This window comes from Rhinolophus sinicus, chromosome 1 (genome assembly GCF_057876585.1).
Source record: "Rhinolophus sinicus isolate RSI-liver-muscle chromosome 1, RSI-T2T, whole genome shotgun sequence".
In the NCBI taxonomy this organism is placed as follows: domain Eukaryota; kingdom Metazoa; phylum Chordata; class Mammalia; order Chiroptera; family Rhinolophidae; genus Rhinolophus; species Rhinolophus sinicus.
In genome coordinates, this window is record NC_142501.1 from 214,208,798 (window position 1) to 214,230,792 (window position 21,995).

General features: G+C 44.1%; 1 protein-coding gene across 6 annotated transcripts in view; it reads left to right on the forward strand.

The window, feature by feature from the left end:
* The window catches only part of POLN (DNA polymerase nu), a 123,306-nt gene that overhangs the window by 3,452 nt on the left and 97,859 nt on the right, over positions 1 to 21,995 (forward strand). For 5 of the 6 annotated variants that reach the window (XR_016019381.1, XM_074320283.2, XM_088793261.1 and 2 more), the window contains exons 2-6: positions 6,109 to 6,188; positions 8,620 to 9,096; positions 12,421 to 12,617; positions 18,124 to 18,236; positions 21,054 to 21,211. Coding sequence is in view for 5 of the 6 variants with exons in the window: in XM_074320283.2 (XP_074176384.2) it covers positions 6,109 to 6,188; positions 8,620 to 9,096; positions 12,421 to 12,617; positions 18,124 to 18,236; positions 21,054 to 21,211 (1,025 nt within the window). In the remaining variant the exon portion in view is untranslated. The remainder of the gene's footprint in view (positions 1 to 6,108; positions 6,189 to 8,619; positions 9,097 to 12,420; positions 12,618 to 18,123; positions 18,237 to 21,053; positions 21,212 to 21,995) is intronic. The other variant, XM_088793257.1, reaches the window with a different exon arrangement.

The following is a 21,995-nucleotide window of genomic DNA, read 5'->3' on the forward strand; positions in this document are numbered from 1 at the left end:
TGTGTTGTGTTGTTGGGTCTTTTGTGACCAGTAGTTTAGCTTTTTACCTTAAATCATACATCTTTAAACTAGATGCAGAATTGGTTTCATCTGAGTTGAATTTTCATTGTCATTTTATTCTTCAGTAATTCTGCTGATAGTTTGGTAACTATTGGGGGAGAAGTTTTCAGGGTGATTTCAAGGTTGTCAGCTGCCCTGGTGCTCTGATAGGATTATGCATATGATTGAGCACGTGTTTGTTAGACCATGCCTGTTTTGTCTAAGGACCTACAGAAGTCAAGTAACATTTTCTAGTACACATTTATCCATATTCTTTTTTATTTTAACTTGGTAGAGCTTAGAGGTGAATATGGTGTCCAGTAAAACAAAGATATTCTTACAGACATTACAAATTACAAGTTTGAGACCACAAAAGGTAGATACTTGTTAACACGTTGCGTACGGATCACGAGAATCGTCACGAGGGATTTAAACCCCGCCGTACGCAATGTGTTAAAATCCGATTCATTCATGTGTATGAAGTGTCTTTATTCCCATATCTCATGGAAATCTTTGCAAAGTTTCAAGGACAGATAACTAAATGACAAAATAGATCTATTTTGATCATATTCATTCTAGTCAAGAGTATATGGATTAACAATTTCTACTACTTTTATTTCTGTCAAATAAACATAAGGCCCTTCTGTCCCATCACAGCAAAGCCTGCTAGGGGTTGGACTTCTGGCCCTGCCCCTCAATCAGGCCTGCCTTGCCTCTTACTTGCTTTTCCAGTCGTTTCCTGACTGCTGTCGCCTTCAGTTGATTGCCACTTGGTCTTGCTTTGCTAGAATTAGCTCAGCTCTTGTCCTTGCTCTCTGCAAAATTTCTCTATAGAAACATGCTCATGAATTCCTGCCTGTCCCACCACTTACCCACTTACTTTGGGCCCCATTCAGATTGGACTATCACTTCCAGACACCTGTGACATTTTCCGACTATCCTCTTCCTACCCTTTTCTCCTTCACTCAACTCGTAGTGGTGGTGAAATCCACGTTTTACAAGCTTCTGTGCAAATACACTCCTTCCGTTACCATCATGCCTTGCTGGAAGTAAACTGCGTTTGGCTCCTTTGCAGCTCAGTTGAGAGATCTTAACGGGAATTGTTTTGGGTGCTTTAACTGTTGCTGTGCTTTGAGTTCTTTGAAGGCAGGGTGAAGTGTGTGTTTTCCCGCGGGTGGACTGATCGGTGAAGTCAGCTTTTACTGGTTATTTTCCTCGGTGTTTTTTGGGGCTCTTTGTAATGCTTTGGGAAAAGTTTGGTTTTTGTTTTTTTAAACAAAAACCCAAAACTTGAAGGCCATAATCCCACATTAAAAAAAGGTTTTTTACATTCTTACACATGCATGTAGTGAAAGGGTCCATACGCACACGCTTTCTTTGTTCAGGCTTTCTCCTCTTTGTTGAGCCCTCTACCCTACTGCTAGCCATGTAACGACTTAATATGTGCCTTTTGTATTGTCATTTGTTTCCATGATTAGAACTGCACGTGTGGCAGTGCTGTGCTACCCCTTCCTCCAGGGGGATTGGCTGAGGCCTTTGTTGTAACTGTGTCGCATTGGAACCTCCCCTTCTCTGGGTCCGGCTCCCCAAGAACCCCTCCACCCCTGGTAAACTTCCTGCCTGCACAGCTCAGTCTGGTTCCCAGGGAACCTGATCTACACTTGGTGCGGGGAGTGGTCTGAGAAAACACATTGTGCTTTGGAGCTAGTGACCCTCAGGCAGGCTGGCACCGATGACTTCATCACAAGTTCAAGGTGGAATCCGAATGGCAGCAGTGTGGTTCAAACTTCACTAGGGGTGGTTGGCCTGGTGTACCCGTGGAAGCAGCTGTGATTTGAAAAGCGCAAGGCGATGGAAGACATTGGAATGGGTGGCTATGGCTGGGAATAACAGCCTTTGGAAAAAGACAGGCTGATTAACTAGCCATTACAGGCTAAATGTGATAAGCAGAGGCCTTTCCTGCCTGCCTGGAGTGGCCACCTGCAGGCACAGGCCTAGTGCTAGGTGCCAAGATGGGCAGAGCTCCAGAGAAGTCGGATTACTCTGTGCTGTGCTGCCTCAAGGTCGGGCTGGTCAAGAACAGGGACCCTGAGATGCGCGATGGGGACGTCAGGATGGCTGCGTTCAGAACTTGAATCCCAGGTACCTCGGCCCTACAGAAGTGGCTGCTCCTCTGTTAAAGGCTAGTGCCCCACCCCTGCCACTGCTTGAAGACCAGACTAGGCTTCTCTCTTGAAGAGTAACCTGCTCCCTCAGGAACTGCCACCTCCTGCCCTCCCTCCTGGCTGTTGTGTCTGCATGACCCACCCAGGAGGTGCCACCCAGGAAGTGCTGGCCTGTCAGGGAGCAGAAAGCATACAGCGATTTCAACAGGGAGCATTTACATTTTTAGCTAGCAATGGATTCGCTACCAGCGAGTAACAAGAAGTGTAAAGACTATGGTGATGGCAGACACGGAGCAGCTAGTGACCTGAGACCGAGTACTGAGGAAGTAATGAAATGGGGGCGACTTGGCCAGGTGGCGTCCATCAGCCTGTCATCTGCTGTCCCAGCTCTTAAATGGAGCCTCCTGCTCACCAGAGCTCACCTAGCTATCGCATCTGCTGAATGTCCAACTGTCTTACACAGACCACATGCTGCATCCCCAGTGGCACCATCCTTTGAGGAGAACAGTCACTTGGTGGCAGGTTGGCAACGCTGAACCCTTTGTGTCTCCAAAGGTTCAATGATAGATCTTGACTCGAGTGCACACGTGTTCCAGGCACAAGTTTGCAGGACCTCTGAGCTGTGTTAGGCTCACAGAGCATTTGAGCTGCTGACACAGAATCTGGCGTGGCATTGCACTGGATGTAGGGCCCCACCTCCCAGCAGGGGAGCTGTTGTGGGTGGGCCCATGATAGGGAGCCCACGGGTTCCCTCACGGCCACACAGCCAGAAACGCCTGCCTAGCAGAGTGGTGGAATGGCCTGGGTGGCACAGATGAGGTGTCAGCTTGGGGATGACACCTGATGGGGATGGAGCAGTAGCCTCCAGGGTGCGGTGTTCACTGTACATCAGTGACCGTTACAGGGTGCAGTGCCCCCGTGTGCATCATTAGACATCTGGGAGCCACAGGGGGATGTGGGGGGCCCCCGCTTGCCATCCTCCCAGTTCCCCCACCCCTCTGGGTTCTGCAGGTTGTCCTGTGTCCTAGAGGGAGACCCACCAGGGGTGCAGGAAGAGTACTGTTCAGTCCCCTGTTGTGGTTGCTGCCTGGTCATGTCACGTTCCTTATGTGGAGAGACTGGCAGGCAAGGAATGTCATCTCTGTCCTGATCCGGGGACCCCCTGGGCATCAGAAATGGAGGCAGGGGAGCATACACTTGGCACCCAGGTGATGTGGTCACCACTCGGTCCCCTGTCCAAATATGGCACAGGCATCGGCTATGGCCCGAGAAGGGCTTGGAGACCAGAGCCTACCTTGTCAGGGATGAGGGTTTGGGCCATTCGATCAGGTAAGCTACCTAGATGGCAGAGGCACGCAGCCAGAGGGAGGGGCCTCACGATGGGGCGTGGAGGAGGGAGAAGAATGTCATTTGCATCTTGGAGACCACTTGCGGTGAGAGGGAGGTTGAGTTCATGCCATTACCTTTCCTTCTAAAAGTTTCCTCCGGGAAGCCCGGCAGCACCCTGATGGGGCCGCCCCGGAGTGTCTGTGCAGCGTGGCTGACACTCGGGCAGGCCTGCTGTGTGCTCTGCATGCCAGGCGCCCCCGTGCCAGGCGCCTTGTACCATCACCCCAGTGGCTGGGAGCTTGCTGGTGAGTGCCTTGGCCGCAAAGAGCTGTGCACAAGGGCACACGCCTTTCCCAGGAGCAGCCAGTCCAGCAACTGGTTGGTGCTGGGAATACAGGCCCCGCGCCCTTGACCCAATGGGGCCCACTCTGCAGGGCCACACGAGCCCAGCACGGGCCTGGCAGTGACAGCATCTTGGCCCAGTCCTCCTTCCTTTCCCCCTGCAGACCTCGGTGCTAGGAGCACTACCGGGTAACCCTTCCCAGTGCAAACCTTCATCGCAGCCCCCCACCAGCCCTGTGTCAGTGTACGTGTGACGGGCTCATGTACATAAATCGGGAGATTGGTCACTGATTTCAAAACTGGAATCATGTTTTCCCAGGATTCTGTTTTGTCAAGTGCACCGACCCTCCTCTAAGTGATTCTTCTCAGTGGTTATGTGCTCAGAGTGGGTGTCACGTCATTCATCAGCTTCCCTCTTGACGTGTCTGCTTTGTCTTCAGACCTTTGCCATAAAGCATGTATTGCTATGAAATAGCCAAGAGTGAGGTTGTTTGGTTAGATGATTTATATATTTTATATGTTTTTATTGACACACACACAGCACATATGTCCTAAGTTTATAGCTCAGAATGTCGCAAACTGAACGCCTCTGTAACCTTCACCCATATCAAGAAACATCCGTGGCTCCCAAGGGCCCATCTTTGCTCCCTTTGGATCAGTCTGTCTCGTCCCAACCCTCAAGGGGAATGCATGTATTTTTAATTTTAATAAGTGTTGACAGTTTGCTCTCCAAAAAGATGATAACTACAGCAAGTCCTCAAGTAACATCATTTTGTTATAACTTTGATGAAATGGCCAAGGAACTTAACTCTTGTCTATAGCAATTAGCCTATGGGAAAATTGGTCTCGTTACGCGTCGTTTTACTTAAAGTCGCACAACACATTGATGACGTTAAGTGTTCATATTTTTACCAGCAGTACATGAGACTGCCTCTTTCCCTCCACCTCCAATTATATTTAATTTCAATTTCCCTGACTACTAGTGAGATTGAGCATTATATTATATTTATTTGCTTTTTGGATTTGCTGTTTTATGTATTGCCTCTTCCTAGCTTTTGCTCATTTTTCTATTGAGTTGTTTGTCAATGTATAAGACTTGTTGGATAATACAGATAGCAACCCTTTGTTACCTTCGTCCCAAGAAGTTTTCCCAGTGTATTATTTTCTTTCAGAAGTGGTGCTAGTTGTACTATCCCTGTTTCTTAATCTGTCCTTTGCTACTTAATTGAAATACCATCTTTGTTGTATATTAAAGTCTCCTAGTCCTGACGTCAGTTTCTTGATTGTCTGTTCTGTTGTAGACATCTTTTCATCTATTCCTATTCCAATACCATGTGGATTTGATTACAGTGGCTTTATAGTATGTTCTCATAATCTGGCAAGGCAAGTCTTTTTATTTTTTTTTTAACTTCCTTTCTTGTCTATTTTTAGACAGTTAACATTTGATATGTACTTTGGAATTATTTTTTTCTGTTAAAAGAGCCCTGTAAGGTCTGTAATTGAAACTGCATTTAGTTTATATTTGGAAGAATTAAACATTTTGTGCATATCCCAATGCTGTATCTTTCCATTTGTATAGCTCTCATTTCATGCCATTTCATAAGATTTTAAGTTTTCGTCATTGCATGCCCTGTGCCTTTCTTGTTACATTTATCCTAAGTGTACCTTTTTTCTCTTGTAAATGAAAGGTTATCCTGCACTTGAATTTCTTGGTTGTTACCGTTGCTGTGGAGGGAACATACATCACAGTGGTTCTGAGCACAGCCTCCTGAGTCAGCCTGCGCTGAACCCAGATTCTATTGCTTACTGTCCAGCCCAGGCTTATTAAAATTATAGCAGAATTTAAGTCAGAAGTTTACTTAATGATGTTTTACTGAATCTCTAATTGTTCCATTGCAGTATTATTCAGTTAGGGAATTTCCTCAAACCTTTAATACTTACAAGGTTTCTGTAAAATGTTGACCTTGGGTTTTCAGAATCAAGTATTCAAATGCAAACACCAGATAATCATTTTTAATAAACATCTCATGATTGCATAGATCTGTCTCCAATTAATTTGAAGATACTTTACACAAATGTTTATTACAGTGGTAATATGCATTTTGATTGTGAATTTTATTATGTCTCTTTAAGTAAGTAAATAGCATGATTGTAGAGGCTATTTTCAATGTTTAATTATAAAACTTCCAATGTTTCCTTAATGCCTCATGTTTCTTTTTTGTGTTTTTAAAAGCTGCAGAAATGGTAAACAAATCCAGTGTTAAGTATTCAGTGCTTCTTGAAGATGGGAAGAATCAGTCACAGGAAAAAAAGGTAAATCATTGCAAAGATGAGTAATTCTAAACAGATAACCTTCACTTATTCAATAGTACTTATTATCTGCCGTATGCCACTGTGGATACAGTGGTTTAAAAAAGAGAGTGGTGGAGTTCTTACTGTCCAGGAGCTTGGTTTAGTCTATCTGAGGGAAGAGGAGACAGAGCAGTACAATAGGGGCTGTACAGTCGGTGTGTTAGTACCATGACGGAGTCAGCTCTGAGTGCTTTACAAACAGTTGCTGTTTCAGTTGGCTTTGCCAGAGTGGTGGGACGTTTTTCTTTTCATTATGAAAATTGTACCTGAGTTGAGAACTACAGGATGATTAGAAGATGGTCAGCCTAAAGATCTCCACCTTTAGAGAGTAGGAAAAGGACTTTGAGAAAAATTTTCAGGCTAAGGAAAGAGAGCTTGGAACTTTGGGGTAGTGGAAATAAAGAGAAATTCAGGAAGAAAAGGGTGTAAAATTCACAGTGGATGAGTTACGTGTGGGGGCTTGAGGCGAGACATAGAAGAGGGCATATCACCAACTAGTGGAGGCTGTGTAGTGGTTAAGAGAATGGATGGTGAAGCAAACTGCCCGTGTTCAAATCCCCGTCCTACTTAATCTAGTTTAAACTCCCTGTAGTAACAGAGGACCTGTCCCTGGGTTGATAGGGTGATTCTTTACCCCTGAAATGGAGGGAGAAACATCTTCAACAGAGAAAGGACTACACCACCCTTTGTAAGTGAGTGGAAATGATCTCTTTCCATGGTGTGTAGACGGTGCTTCTGGGGTCCCTCAGTAGAGGCCTTCAAAACTTTTTGGTCCTTTTCTCGCAAAAGAATCTTGAAAAGCCATGTACTTTGTGACATTTTTAAGTTTACATTTAAAATATCACAAATTTCGAAAGTTTCATAGGACATGATTTCTGGTGTATTGATAATGTTGACATTTTATTATTTTCTTTTCTTTTCTTTTTTATTTTTTTAAAGACCTTTTATTTATTTAAGTGTGTTTTTCCAGGACCCATCAGCTCCAAGTCAAGTAGTTGTTTCAATCTAGTTGTGGAGGGCGCAGCTCACAGTGGCCCATGTGGAGACTGAACAGGCAACCTTGTTGTTAAGAGCATCGCGCTCTAACCAACTGAGCTAACTGGCTGCCCCTGTTGACTTTTTAAAAGCCATTATATCATTATTTAGAATAGATCCACTAAAATCTAAATACGCACTATGCTTTGGCAACTTGATACCCATCCTCATTTCTTTAAAAAATAACTTCAGCAAGATATTCTTCAACACTGAATTTTCATACTTTCCTTTTTCTCCAGGAATTCATTTTCTTGTTTATGCCTCCACAGAATTTTAAATGGAATAAAATGTTAGCTTAAAAGTCTTTTCTTGAAAACCATATTTCTCTGCAATAAAAATGAGTATAAATTAAAATTTTCTGTGACCCTATGACCAAGTGTTCAAACACTTTCTTTCAAAATTAAAGTACTATTAGTATACAGTTGTTCTACAGCATTAGTATATCATAACATCTGAAAAATAAACATTAAAAATAAAATTTTATTGTAAATGAATCCTGTAACGAAATGGATAGACATGATATTTCCCCCTCAGTTAGTCTGTGAATCTATGAATGAATATTGCATATTATTAGATTGACACAGAAAGTGGAATGTTGCTGAGCCATATTTTAAAAAAATTTTTTAGTAGATAGATTACCATATCAAATCGTCATGGTGATTTCGTTTTCTCTATAAATGGCCTTTACCCTGTTTCCCCGAAAATATGACCTAGCCGGACCATCAGCTCTAATGCATCTTTTGTAGCAAAAATTAATACAAGACCTGGTATTATATTACATTATACCCAGTCTTAAAGTAAAATAAGACCCAGTATATTATGTTATGTTAGATTACATTACATTACATTACATTACATTACATTACATTATATTAAGACCCAGTCTTATATTACATTAAAATAAGACCGGGTCTTATATTAATTTTTGCTCCGAAAGACGCATTAGAGCTGATGGTCCAGCTAGGTCTTACGTTTTTGGGGAAACACGGTACTTGGAAGTGGTCAGTTACTAGCCTTCACTCTTCTGCACACGCCCAACTTACTCCCATCCATGCCATCTCTCGACGTGACGTGACGATTCCAGTGCGGGGTGGGGTTGAGGACTTTGTGAACTCCTGCCTGTTCCAGCCCACAAGTCACATGTGCACGCCTGCCTGGGTTCAGAAAAGCCACTGCTCTAGAAGACACTGTATAATTTCATTAGAAAGTAGGATCTAGATAACATGAAGCTGTGTTCCCACTTTACTTTAGATGAGTTTTATTGCAAATTAGCTGGGTTTATAGATCTGTCTAATGAATCCATGTGGTAATGAAATACTTTCTTTTTTGATAGAATCTTAATTCTTTTACAAACCAGGCATCAAGAGCTCCCAGCAAACTCTCTCCTCGGTCCTCCAGTATCACACTCACAGATCAGCTGTCTGCGGGCCCAAAACAGAAGAGCATCAGCTTGGTGGCTCCTTCGAGGTGTCTAATTCCACAGTGTAACCAAGAGGCTTCAGTTCTACAGAAAACAGAATGCAAAAGAAAACATTTTCTAGAAAAACATTTAAATAATGAAACTAAAGAAAGCATGAACTTGAAAAGAAAACATGTCACATGTAATAATTCATTAGCGAAAACAAGTAAACATGTGGCATTGGAAGGAGATGCTGATGAGGTTGAAGTGTCCCTGAATCCTGGAAACTCAAGAGCATTCAAAAACCATTTCTGTGATATTAGGTATTTGGATGATTTGGAGAAAAGGCAGCTGATTGAAATGCTCCAACAGGCAGTCGCCCTGGTGGTAACTCTGATATACAAGGATGGGTCAACCCAGTTGAGAGCTGACCAGGTCAGCAAATGGTGGTGTGTATGTGTGTGTGTTTGTTTTGGCGCCATAAAAGAAACCCATTTTCGTAGTGTTTGATCTTAACAGGAGAGCTAGAAAGAAGTTTTAAGCCTTCCCTTCTCCCCTAATGGTAGATGATTGGTAATATACTTCTCATCTGCTTTTTAAGAAACTGCCAAAATGTTTTCCAGAGTGGTCGTACCATTTTGTATTTCCCCAGCCATATACGAGGGTTCCAGAATCACCACCTCCTTGCCTATTCTTGTTGTCTGTCTTTTTGATTTGAGCTGTTCTAGTAGGTGTGAAGTGGTATTTCATCATGGTTTTAGATTGCATTTCCCTAATAAATAATGACATTGAGCATCTTCTCGTGTGCTTATTGACTATTTGTATATCTTCTTAGGTGAAATGTCTGTTCACATCTCTTGCTCATTTTTTAATGGATTATTTGTGTTTTATTTTGGATCTGTAAGGGTTCTTTATATATTCTGATACAAGTTTGTTGATTGGCAATTTTTCAAATGTGTGGCTTGTGGGGTTTTCCTTGTGTTTTTTTTGGTTTGTTTTCGATTTCTTGATGGTATCTTTTGAGGCAAAAAAATGTTTAATTTGATGAACTTCAGTGTATCAGTTTTTTTCTTTTTTTAAAAGTACGTTTGCTATTTATTTATTTTATTATCAATTTCCGGTGTAGAAAACAATGTAATAGTTAGACATTTATACCACTCACAAAGTGATAACCCCCCTCCTCCAATCTACTAATCTGCTACCCCTCTGATATCACATATAGCCATTACATTTCCACTGTCCCTATTCCTTATGCTGTACTCCACTTCTTGTGACTATATATGTGTGTGGGGGTGTATATATATGTATGTATGTATGTACATATATATATATATATATATATATATACATATAATTATAGTTGACATTCATCATTATTCAGCTTCAGGTGTACAGCGCAATGACCAGGCATCTCCACTGTCCCTGAAGTGGTCTCCCTAATAAGACAACTGTCCATTGGATACCCTACAAAATCTTTACATCATCATTGATTACATTCCCCAAACTGACTTTCGTAGCCCCATGGCAATCTTGTGGTTACTGACTGTGCTTTCTAATCCCCTCACCTTCTCCCTTGTCCCCACCCGCTCCCATCTAGCAACCCTCAGCTTTTCCTCTATGTCTCTGAGACTGTTTCTGATTAGTTTGTTCACTTATTCTATTCTTTAGATTCCACATATAAGTGAGATCATATGGTATTTGTCTTTCTCCGTCTGACTTATTTCACTTAGCATAATGTTCTCTATGCCCATCCATATCTTTGCAGATAGTAAGAGTTCATTCTTCTTTATGGCCGAGTAATAAGTAATACTGTATTACATGAATGTACCACAGTTTCTTGATCCAGTCGTCCACCGATGGGCATTTCGGTTGTTTCCATGTCTTGGCTATTGTGACTAGTGCTGCAATAAACAGGGGAGCATAAATTTTTTTGAATTAGTGTTTGGGATTTCTCCGGATAGATACCTAGGAGTGGAATTGCTGGATCATAAGGTAGTTCCATTTCCAGTTTTTTGAGATACCTCCATACTGATTCTCATAGTGGCTGCACCCATCTGCAATCTCACCAGCAGTGCACAAGGGATCGCTTTTCTCCATATCCTCGCCAGCACTTGTTGTTTGTTGATTTATTAATGATAGCCATTCTGACTGGTGTGAGGTGGTATCTCATTGTGGTTTTTAGTTTTTTTCTCTTATTACCTGTGCTTTTGTTGCTTTATATAAGAATGCTCTGCTTATTTCAGGTCATGAAGATTTACTCCTGTTTTCTCCTATGAGTTTATAGTTTTAGCTCTTTCATTTAAATCTGTGATCTATTTTGAGTTAGTTTTGGGGTGTGGTATGAGAGAGACATAAATCCACCCTTTTGTATGTGGATATCTAATCTTCCCAACACTATTTGTTGAAAAGACTCTTCTTTCCCCATTGAATTTTCCTGACACTTTTATTGAAAATCATTTGACAATAAACATAAGGATTTCTTTACGGTCATTCAGTTCTTTCCATTGATGTGTATCTTTATGCCAGTGCCACTGTCTTGATTACTTTAGCTCTGTCGTAAGTTTTGAAATCAGGAAGTGTGAGTCTTTCAATTTTCTTTTTCAAGATTGTATAGGGTATTCTGTTTCCTTTAATATAAATTTTAGGAACAGTTTGTCAATTTCTGCAAACATCCAGATGGGATTTTGATACAAGTTGTGTTGACTCTATAGATTAATTTTTGGAGTTTTGCCATCTTAACAGTATCCATGAACAAGGAGTGTCCTTTCATCTATTTAAAACTTCAATTTCTTTTAGCAATGTTTTGTAGTTTTCAGTGTAGTATACAAATCTTGCTTTACCTTTGATTTTTGAAAGACATTTTTGCCGGCTAAAGAATTATAAGTTGATAGTTTTTTTCTTTCAGTAGCCTAAAGATGTTTTGCCACTGTCTTCTAACTTGTTTTATTTCCCACAAGAAATCTCCTATGATCCTTATCTTTGTTTCTTTCTAGGTAACGTGTTTCCCCTTCTGGTTCTCTTAAGGTTTTCTCTTATCACTGGTTTTAAGCAGTTTGCTTATGATGTGACTTGTAGTTTTCTTCAAGTTTCTTGTACTTGGGGTTTGTTGATCTTCTTGGTTCTATAGAATCACTTAGTAGAACCGGTACTCCTATTTTAATTTCTGTTGTCCTTGAGCATGGTGTGTCTGTCTGTTAGGTCTTCTTCGGTTTCTTTCACCAATAATTGTAGTTTTCAGCATACAGATCTTGTATATGTTTTGTTGATTTCTAAGTATTTCGTTTTTGGAATAGTCATCACAAAATGGTAATTTATTTTTTAACCCACTACATTCTTACATGTTTACTGCTAGTGTACACAATTGATTTTAGTGTTTTGATCTTATATCCTGCAATCTTGCTAAGTTTTTTGTTTTGTTTTGTTTTGGTATATTCCTTTGGGTTTCCACACAGACATTTGTGTCATCTGCTAATAGGGACAGTATAACTTTTCCTTTCTGATTTATATGCCTTTCATTTTGTGTGTGTGTGTTGTATTGCACTGGCTAAGACTTCTGTTATGACGTCGAGTAGGAAGGAGACTGGTTTTGGAGAGTAAGATCATGGGTTTGGCTTTTGGCCTTGATTGTCACTCAAAGAGCTGTTCATTTACAAATTTAATTTGTCCTTTTATCTCTTCTTACGTATGAAACATGGCATACCTGTCTCGAATAAATGCACTGTCTGCGTTTACTATTGAAACTTCACTGTGTATTTCCAGGCCCGGGTGTCCTCTGTGAAAGGCATTGTGATGCGGCTGCAGAGCCCCCCGGAAGGAGGCTGTGGTCCTCTGGGTGCCTCAGGATCTGGTGGTGTCCTGGAGGAAGGCTCCACCCCCCACAGCCTCTGTGTCTACATAGAAACACAGCACTCTTCTATCTGGGGCCAAGAACAAGAGGCACATCATCGGTTTGCCAGGTACGAAGTCTTCACGCTTGACCTCAACTCCTACTTACATGCCTGCATTATCCCAATTTAAAGTTTCCCAAGCTCCAGTTTTAGTTATTTAAACTTTTAGAAATTTCCTACTGGCACATGATAATAAAATGGATGTAAACGACAGAAACCTCTACAAACACGGGTCTTCTCTGCCCCAGAGAGCTTTGGAATGGAGGTTCCACCCTCCTGTGGGAACCTGCTCCTGGATTTGAATCAACATCTCAATGAGAAAAGCACTGTCCCCAGGCCTGAAAACCCACTGTCACTGCCAGAGCTCCAGCTGATTTCCTCATCACACTTGTTCACTCAATCACAACATTAGAAAGTAGGTCATCTCGCCTTCAGTAAGTTGTCCTCAATGCCACCAACAGGTTGCTGATGTCCAGGTTTCATTCCATGGAAACAGACATGTCTCACTTGGACCTGCCCTCGCAGGATCTGAGAATTGCAGCACAGGCTGGGCGGCTTCTCTGGCCCCTTCTCAACCCTAGAAAGTTGTGTTGCTGGCTGCAGCCTGGGCCCCTCATCCCTGTTTGCTGGTGGTGTCAGCCAACTGGGACTTCTGCCTTGTAGGGGCATCCACTTCGTGTCTGTCCAGCCCTCTGAGTTCAGGGTCAGTTAGTTGTCCCGAGGGAACTCTGAAGCTGCTGCCCTGAAGGGGCGTTCAAGGGGGCTCAGGGTGAGAAGGTGGGGCCGGTACTGGCCCTTCCTGTCCAAGCTCTCGCTGGCCCTGGGTGAGTTGTAGGTCATTGCTGTGTGGGTTACAGCCTATTGATAGTGAGCTGTCTCAGCTAGGCGTGCCTGAGGCGTTTGCCTGGGCCTGTGGTACTCGGGGGATCCCCCACAGACATCTCCACACGGGGGCCAAAACATGGCTGGACCGGCCCTTGTGGTTCTTACTTTAATCTCTGGACGCACTCCAGCAACAGCTATCAGGGAACTTTAAGGAACAATATTTATTATTCATAGGTTCTGGGGGGTACATGCCCTGCCCTAGGGCCACACAGCGAGGTTTGGGGGTTGAGGGAAGAGAGAAAGCCCAGGCCTGGGACTTTATTATGGTCTAGTGTGGGGGGGGTCTGGGGTTTCGAGGGTTCAGTTTTTATTGGCTAATTTAAAGCATGAGAGTGGGAATTAGGGAACGGGAAGGCAAAAGCAGGGTCACTCAAGTGGTCAGTTGCCTAGGTTACCTAGGACTCTCTGAAAGAGTGATCTTCGTGGGTAAGGGCAGCCCAGATCCATACGTGGTTGGTTCACTAGTAGCTGTGTCATGCAGCTAGCAACATGTCTATTCAAGATGGACGTCTTTTGAAATGGAGACCATAGCAATCAAAATTTAACACCAGGCACTTACACTACATTACTTACAGTAATTTTTTGGTGAGAATGGGACAGCGACAAATGCAGCACTCAGCTCCCCAGAAAACCCATAACCTTTTTGCATAATTTTCTTTTACAAGAGCAGTTAGGCAGGTGTCTTCTATGGAAGACCCCTGTGGGAACGAGCCCTGGTACTTGGCTGGCCTCTCCTGGATCTGGATTTAGATATCCTGCTCGACACTGTCCCTCCACATGGCCATCTCATAGTCACTTCAGCCTTAACACGTACAAAACTGACCTCCCGTCCTCCCTGAAACCTGCCTCCTCCCGCGACGTCATCTTAGTGGCAGCATTAGCCCTCCACAAGCTCAGGCCAAAGGCTTGGCATTGTCTTTACTGTCTCTCTCCTCTTCCTACACTGCATCCAAACTCAGTGACTCCTGCTGGCTCTGCCTCAGGGCATAGTGAGCCTCTGACCTCTGCTGTTGCCACTCTGGAGGCTGTTACCTCCTGCCTGAGTCGTGATAAGGCCTTGCAGACAGGCCTGCCGCCTCCACCTGCCCTTCCAGTCTGTTTTCAGCCCAGCACCCAGACAGGTCCTGTTCCAACACAGAGCAGGTCCCCACTGCCCTGCTCCAAACCCGCGGCCAGCTCCTGCTTTGCTCCCACGAAAAGCCAGAGTTCCTTCCACGGCCCTTCCAGTCTGAGGGCCGCCCGCCACCGTCGTGGGCCTCGCCGCCTCTCCTGCTCTTGCTGCGCTGCAGCCTGCTTGCTGTTCCCAAAAGGACGTGGGAGCCTCTGCCCCTGGCCTCGTGCCAGCTACTCCCTCGCCTGCAGCGTCCTCCCAGCTAGCTGCACGATTGGCTACCTCATTCCTTTATGTCTTTTTAAACAAAGAAAGCAAATTCTACAGACAGAAAAGTAGAGAAGTGTACGGAGCCCATGTCCACACCCACCCAGACCAAACAGTTACCCAAATGGGCAAGGGAGGGGCTGGGGTTAGGGAAACTCTTGGCCACGTCATTGTACCTCACGCGTCTTGGGCGCAGCTCTAGGAACCATGGGCACAATGCCATCTCACACTTGAATACCCAGTCCGAATGTAAAGTTACCTGATTGTTTCAAAAATGTCCTTCTACACTTGATTTATGGGGGTCAGGACCAACATGGTCCGTATGTGACACTTGGAGGTCACACTTCTTCCAGCTCTTCTATTGAGAGCCTCCTCTGACCCTCACCCGTCTTGCAGAAGGGCCCCTGCCCTGGATTTGCCTGTTCCTTCGTTGTGCGGTTCTTTAACTTCTGCTTTCCTCTGTCTTTTCTGTAACCTGGAGTTTAGTTCTTCATGGCTGACCGTTCAGGTCCCGCTTACTTCACGAGAACACTTCTCCCGCTGGTGCTGTGCGCTTCCCACCCCACGTGGGCTGCAGTTGGTGGTCAGATTTAGCAAATAAAAATGCAGGACAGGAAATTCACATTTCAGATAAACAACTAATTTTGTAGTATTAGTATGTCCCAAATATTGTCTGGTACATTCTTACATTAGAGGAATACATCTCAGAAATATTTTTATACTTTTTCAGATAAAAATTACTGTTTTTTTGAACTTCAAGTGTAACTTGGTGTCCTGTATTACATCTGGCTACCGTTGTGATGCAATTGTGTTGTCCCAGTGTCCGTCCGAGAAGCTGAGACAGAGAGGTGGGCCAGACGGTGTCAGCATGAAAGCTCCACTGTCAACTCCCCACCAAACTGTCCCATAGTGGTTTTGTCTGCTGGTGAGGGTCATCAGCATCACTTTCTAGTTCTGGCTGGAAGAGGGTGGTTTTCTGACTACCATTTCTCCCCATTTATTGGCTACATTTTTCTGTAGACAGCTTTGCTTCATCAGCTAGACTTTTTGCTCACTTCCTTCTTCGTCTTTACTCAAGTGTTCCCCTATCTCGAGGCCTTCCCTGCCCACCCTGTATGAACAGGACCCACAGCCCAGTATCCAGTGTTCCCTGTCTCCCTCCCCTTCTTCAGAGCTCTCTAAACTACTACCTATATCATGCATGTACTTTGCCTTTTTGTTTGTTTACTGTGTTTTGTTTAATCTGAAGGCGGGTATTTTTATATTTTGTTCATTTTTGTCTCTCCAAGCCAAGAAAATGCCACAGAGCATTGCTTAATAAATATTAATCAATACATATTATTACTCATTGAATGAGGATTGAGGATTCAGTTTTATCAGTTCCACGACAATTACGTAAGACGTTGCCTCAAGTGCCGTCCAGTTGGAAGTAATAATCCCAGTGCTATGATAGTTAACTTTAGATTAGCAATGAATTTAAATGTTTTGCACAAAACGTATTTAATATCATTAATTAAACACCTGTGCAAGGTCTTTCCACATACGTGTTCTCTCTTCATCTTAGTACTAACTGTATATGTGAGGTCTTCTCTTTCCATCTTAGAGATGAGGAAACTGACTAAAAAGGTCGTCAGAGGTCAGTCTTGAGATTTCAACTAAAGGCTCCTTTTCTTAAACTCAGGTCAAACTTTTTTATATCAGAGTTGCCTTTTAGTTTTGCACATGTGACACGATTGACTTGCATAACTGACAAAACACACTGTGTTTTAGCACTTTGCCTTTTAAGACCTTCTTTCAGTTGTCTTATTAAGATAGAAACCAACCACCTTGCATCTTTACTAGTGGGAAATGCTGTAGTTATGAGGTGACCTTGGGAAGGACTTCCGGGAGGCCAGCGCGCAAGTGCATCAGAGTGAAAGGAAGCCCCAGGGGTCCCCATTCCCCTCCCCTGTAAGCTCTCACCCTCTTTTTGCCTCTCTCCCCCTATCCACCCCGCCTCTCCTGTTCATGCCCTTCTCCTGTTCACCCCCGTCTCCTCCGTCTCCTCCTGTTCACCCTTCCCAAGTCCAGTGGAGCTGAGGCCTTAAGCTGTGAGGTTGGCACTTTTCTGTCCTGCCATCCTGGCCTCCCTCTGCAAGAGAAACCAAGGTGAAATCACACAAGAAAATGCAAAAAGCCTAAAAATTGGCTTTTTTTTTTTAAAGGATTACAATGCCATTCTCAAACTTAAATTGAATACCCAGGCCAAGTTTGAAGTTCCATGTCTCTGAAGCAAGCCAAGCAAAATCTAACTACGTAACTTAGGCTGCAGAGCGTATCGGCTTCTGGTTCTTTCCTTCCTCAGCCTATCCAAAGGCCTCCAGGAAATATCAGTACGCAGCCACTATGAAGGGGGATTTGTGGCCTGGGCCCTGGCCCACCAAGATTGGGGCTCAGACCTCAGCTTGCCCCTTCCCAGTTGTGTACTGGGGAAATTCTTTAACCTCTCTGAGCCGCCGTTTCCTTATCTGTAAAGTGGGTCTAGTGCCTGCCTAAGGGGACTCAGGTGAGGTTTTAATGCCACAATCCTTGTGAAGTGTGTAGCTTGGTACCTGCACATGGAAGTGCTCAATAAGTGTGAACTTAGGGGATCCCACATTCACAGAGCTCATGATGTACTGGGGAGAGCAAGGTTTCAGGGCCAGGTATAGCGAGTGCTGTCGAGCGGTGGCAGATGTGTGGCAGGGTAGAGAGGGACATGGGACAAGGCCAGCTCCCTGCCTGAGGAATCAGGTCCTTGAGCAGGTTGCAGTAATTGTGGGAGGAGGAGTCTAGGCGAGCATACAGCGTGTGCAGGGGCTCCGGACCGTTGGACTGTGAGAGGACGTGGCACAGTCTGGTGATGGGGAAGAGTTCAGCGGGAGCAATGGGATGTGTGGAGGGCGTGCCGGGAGCTCGGGCAGAGAGCCATGCTGCGGCCTGCGGCCTGGGGCCAGCTGGTAGAGGCCAGAGTGTGCGTGCTGCTCAGGAACTGGGGTCTCAGTCTACATAACGGGGCTTTACCCAGGGATTGGCTCTGAACAGCTGGGTGACCTGGGCGCCATTACTTAGTCATTCTGTGTCTCAGCTTCCTCACCTGTGAAATGCAAGTAGTAAGTAATACCTACCTCATAGGATTTTTGAGTTAATGTATGTACATCTCATAGAAGAAGAATGTCTGCAACGTAGTACTGTATAGCTGATAACTGTTAGTGGAGGAGTAGTAATATTTTTTCAAAGGTCAAAAGCTCTAATTTAGATGCCTGAATCAGTGAATTTCTTTTCACCTTCTAGGAACGTGCTGTTTCATACACTGAAATGTAAACGTCCCATTATTTGTTTTAATGCTAAAGATTTTGTGAGAACGGTGCTGCAGTTTTTTGGTGATGATGGCTGTTGGAAGCACGGTGAGTTATAGCTGGTGGATCAGAGTGCAAGCGGCCCAGGGTTTGGACCAGTGTCTGAGGCAGGAACAGTCTTGTGGGGCTGAGCCCTTAGTCTGCGGGGTCTGCACCAACTCAGTCAGAACTGAACTGAGCTGTTAGATCCTTGGCTGGTGTCTCCAGAGGACTGGAGACGTGTGATACGGAAACCCGCACATCTGCTGTCAGAGGTGGTGTCAGAAAACACAACAGAACACCCATCACCCAAGTGTAACAGTTATCAACTCTGGCCAGTATCCCTTCCTCTGTAACTCCCCACATATAGAATAACCCCTGACCCCCGGTTATTCTGTAGTAAATCCCCAGCATCGTATGCTTAGGTTGTCAATATTTCAGTTATATGACTAAAATACGAGGATTTCGTTTTTAAGATGATCCTGTTGTCATCACCTACTTTCCAAATTAGCAATGATTTTTAATATGATTAAACTGTCAATATTAAAACATCCAGTCAGTGTTGGCACTTCCACAGCTGCCTTTAAATATTTTGTTTGTTCTTACAGTTTGAATTGAGAGCCACACCTGGGACTTTCTTCAGTCTCTTGTAATCTCTATAGTCTCACCGTCTGTTTTATGCCCTTGCACTTGTTTTGTCATTGTTGATGGAACCAGGTCTCTTGTCCTGTGGGCTTTCCCACAGTCTCGAGTTTGTGATCATATCCCTTCTCACCATTTTACATGTTCTCTCTCTTCTGTTTCTTGTAAATTGGCAGCTACTGTGTTTCCCCGAAAATAAGACCTGGCCGGACCATCAGCTCTAATGCGCCTTTTGGAGTAAAAGTTAATATGAGACCTGGTCTTATTTTACTATAATATAAGACCGGGTATAATATATAATATAATATAATGCAATGTAATGTAATATAATGTAATATAATATAAAAGATTGGGTCTTATATTAATTTTTGCTCCAAAAGACGCATTAGAGCTGATGGTCCAGCGAGGTCTTATTTTCGGGGAAACATGGTAGGCCCAGAGGCTTGATCAGATGCAGGCTGGAATTCGGAGGGCAGTACTACTTCATGGCCCTGACCCTCGCCCTGACCCTGGCCCTGACACTAAGTCGTGTTGTGTCCTTCTGTCAGGAGATACGTAATGTCTGCTTGTTTACCTTTTTTGTGATGTTTGAAGCCCGATGTCTTAAGTTGAATCTTCTTGTCTATCTTTCATATTTAGCACTTTATCTAAAAATGTCTTTTCAGTCTTTTCACTTCGTTTTTAGTACAAATATTTTTCTTTTCCATCCTCTTTTTTACTTAAGGCACTGTCTATTGCATTTATTAGCTTTTGTGTATTACCAATTTTATTTTTATTTCTGAATTTTTTTTGTTTTATTTTCCTCTCCTGAGTTCTTTGTTTAGTTTTTCTTTTTCTAAGTCACCTAATTTCTAAGTATTTCTAATTCTGACTTATTTATTTTTCTTAGACTTTATTGTTTTCTTAGCTCATTTTCAATCTGTTTTGCTGGCATTTCTGTGTCAACCACAGGCATTTTCTCCCCAGTGAGGGGTTTGTCCTGGCAGGCTTCAGCTTATTAGTTATAAGAGTTTATAGAGACCAACCCCCAGACCATCCTAGTACTGCCAAACTTTCCCCAAGGATTTTAAAAAACATATGTTGATAAGAACCCTTAATTTTGGAGCATTGCAGCTTTGAAAAGGCGAGTAAATGAAATAATGCTCCTGGGTCACTTGGCATCAGCAGACGCTGTAAAGTTACGCATAGCTGGCTTGGTGGCTCGCAGCCAGAATGACTGCAGACTTCTCACCCACAGTCCCAAATCTGCCAACATAAGAGACTTCCCAGGTAGCAAACAAAAACGTCATGCTATTGGCTGCTTGGGTAAATATAAATCCCTTCGACTAGTGTGATTTAAAGATGCCAGAAAATATATGTTCAGTGTGATGTGATCTAAGCCTACAGTTTGTTGAAAGACAATCTCCTTATTTTTCTATAGACAATTAAAATGTTAAAAGAACTTGAAAAAGCAATCACTTAGGATTCGGGTTTATTTCTTAATTTATATTATAAACTATACAATCCTTTATAATCTCCCCGCCCCGTGTCTAAAATACACTGGTACTAAAATTTACCTGTTAGGAATATCATTTTCACTTTTTAAGAAGCACCTTCACACGTGTCTCACAGATGCACACAGTACTCTTCTCCTAGTTTTCATGAGAAAACTAACACTTAGGGGGGAAGTGACCGCCCGGGCTCACGGGGCTGTCTCGCCACGGTTCTTTGTGCATCCCGTCTAATTCTGTCACAGGATGTCCTCGCACAGGACCCAGTGACGAGGATGCTATGCGCTCAGACAGCCCCTCATCGCTCTGCCTTCTGCTCAGGAGACTTGGGTTCCCAAACACATGTGTGGTGCAGCTCAGCAATGGCCTGGGAAGGCAGCCCGTTGAGAGGCTGGAGGAGGGGACCACCTGGAAAGGGAGCCGGAAGGGGAAGAGCTGCCTGGGGCAGTGAGAGGCTGGGGAGCAGGGAGAGAAAGGAGGCAAGAAGTGTGCTGAGGATTCTGACCTCAACATTTCAAGAGCCACATTCCAAGTTAGTGGGGAGTCTGACCCCCTCATGGCTGTGTGGGTTCTGGGTTGTCCCTTCCGCTTTCCAAGGCTTCGAATTCTCTGCTACTGACAGTGTCACTTTGGTCCCTAGCTCTGTAATGTGAGGGGATGGTGGCACTGTGGTTGTTCGTATGAGTTGAGAACCTTGTAAACACAGGGAAAGTGACTCATTTTCTTTACAATGACTCCGTGAACTCTTCTTCAGTTGCTGGTTTTGTAGCACTGGATCCCAGAATCGCTGCCTGGCTGATAGATCCTAGTGACGCTGCACCCTCTTTTGGAGATTTAGTGGCAAAATACTCTGAAAACCCCATCACTGTTAATGTGAGCACCACATATGGAAATTCCTCAGGAAACGTTGTGGTGAGTTGTTCTAAGATATCAAACATTTCTACAACCTAACTTTTCTCTAGAAACTCCTTCTGCTTCACAGACCGTCTAATAGTGAAAACATCACTGGCATTCATTTTTGCTTGTTCAGCCCAAATGCTTTTACCCTGGCATTTCTGGTGGAGGACATGAAGAAGGATGGGCGATTTCTAGTCCTTCGAGAAACTTCCTGGGAAACTCCACTCACAGTGTGTCCTTCTAAATGGACCCAGCTACGTGAGCAGAGAGCTGCTTGGTTATATATTCTCAGGGCTTGTGATGCCACTTCTCCGTCCACATTCCCCTAACAGGGAGGGGCACCCCTTGTTAGGAACCACTTTCTGGAGAATAAGGGAGTTTGCAGCTCAGGAGCCCTCTCTGGAGCCCAGCAGAAGGGAAACGAGACATGGCTGGCCCCACAGTGGGCATCCCAGTGGGCACAGTCGGGCCACAGTGTGGTCAGGCCTCTGTGATGTAAATTAACAGCTGCACGTTAAAAGCAGAAAAACATGCTGAGAGCTGCGGGAGCAGGAGTGGTGGTGGGGGGGGGGGACCGAGGGAGCGAAGCCGGTGGCAACGTGAGCCCGTGAGCCGGCCCTGCCTGCTGGGCACCGAGCTGGGGATGTCAGCCTGCGCCCTTCATCCCCCAGACCGTCTGTGTCAGACAGGGGCTGGGAGTTGAAAACACAGAAGCTCATGTCCCTTAATTTAGGAGATTTGTCAGAAGAATATAGGCTGGTTCCAGGGTCAGAGGAAAGCAGAACTAGGCCTCGGGAAG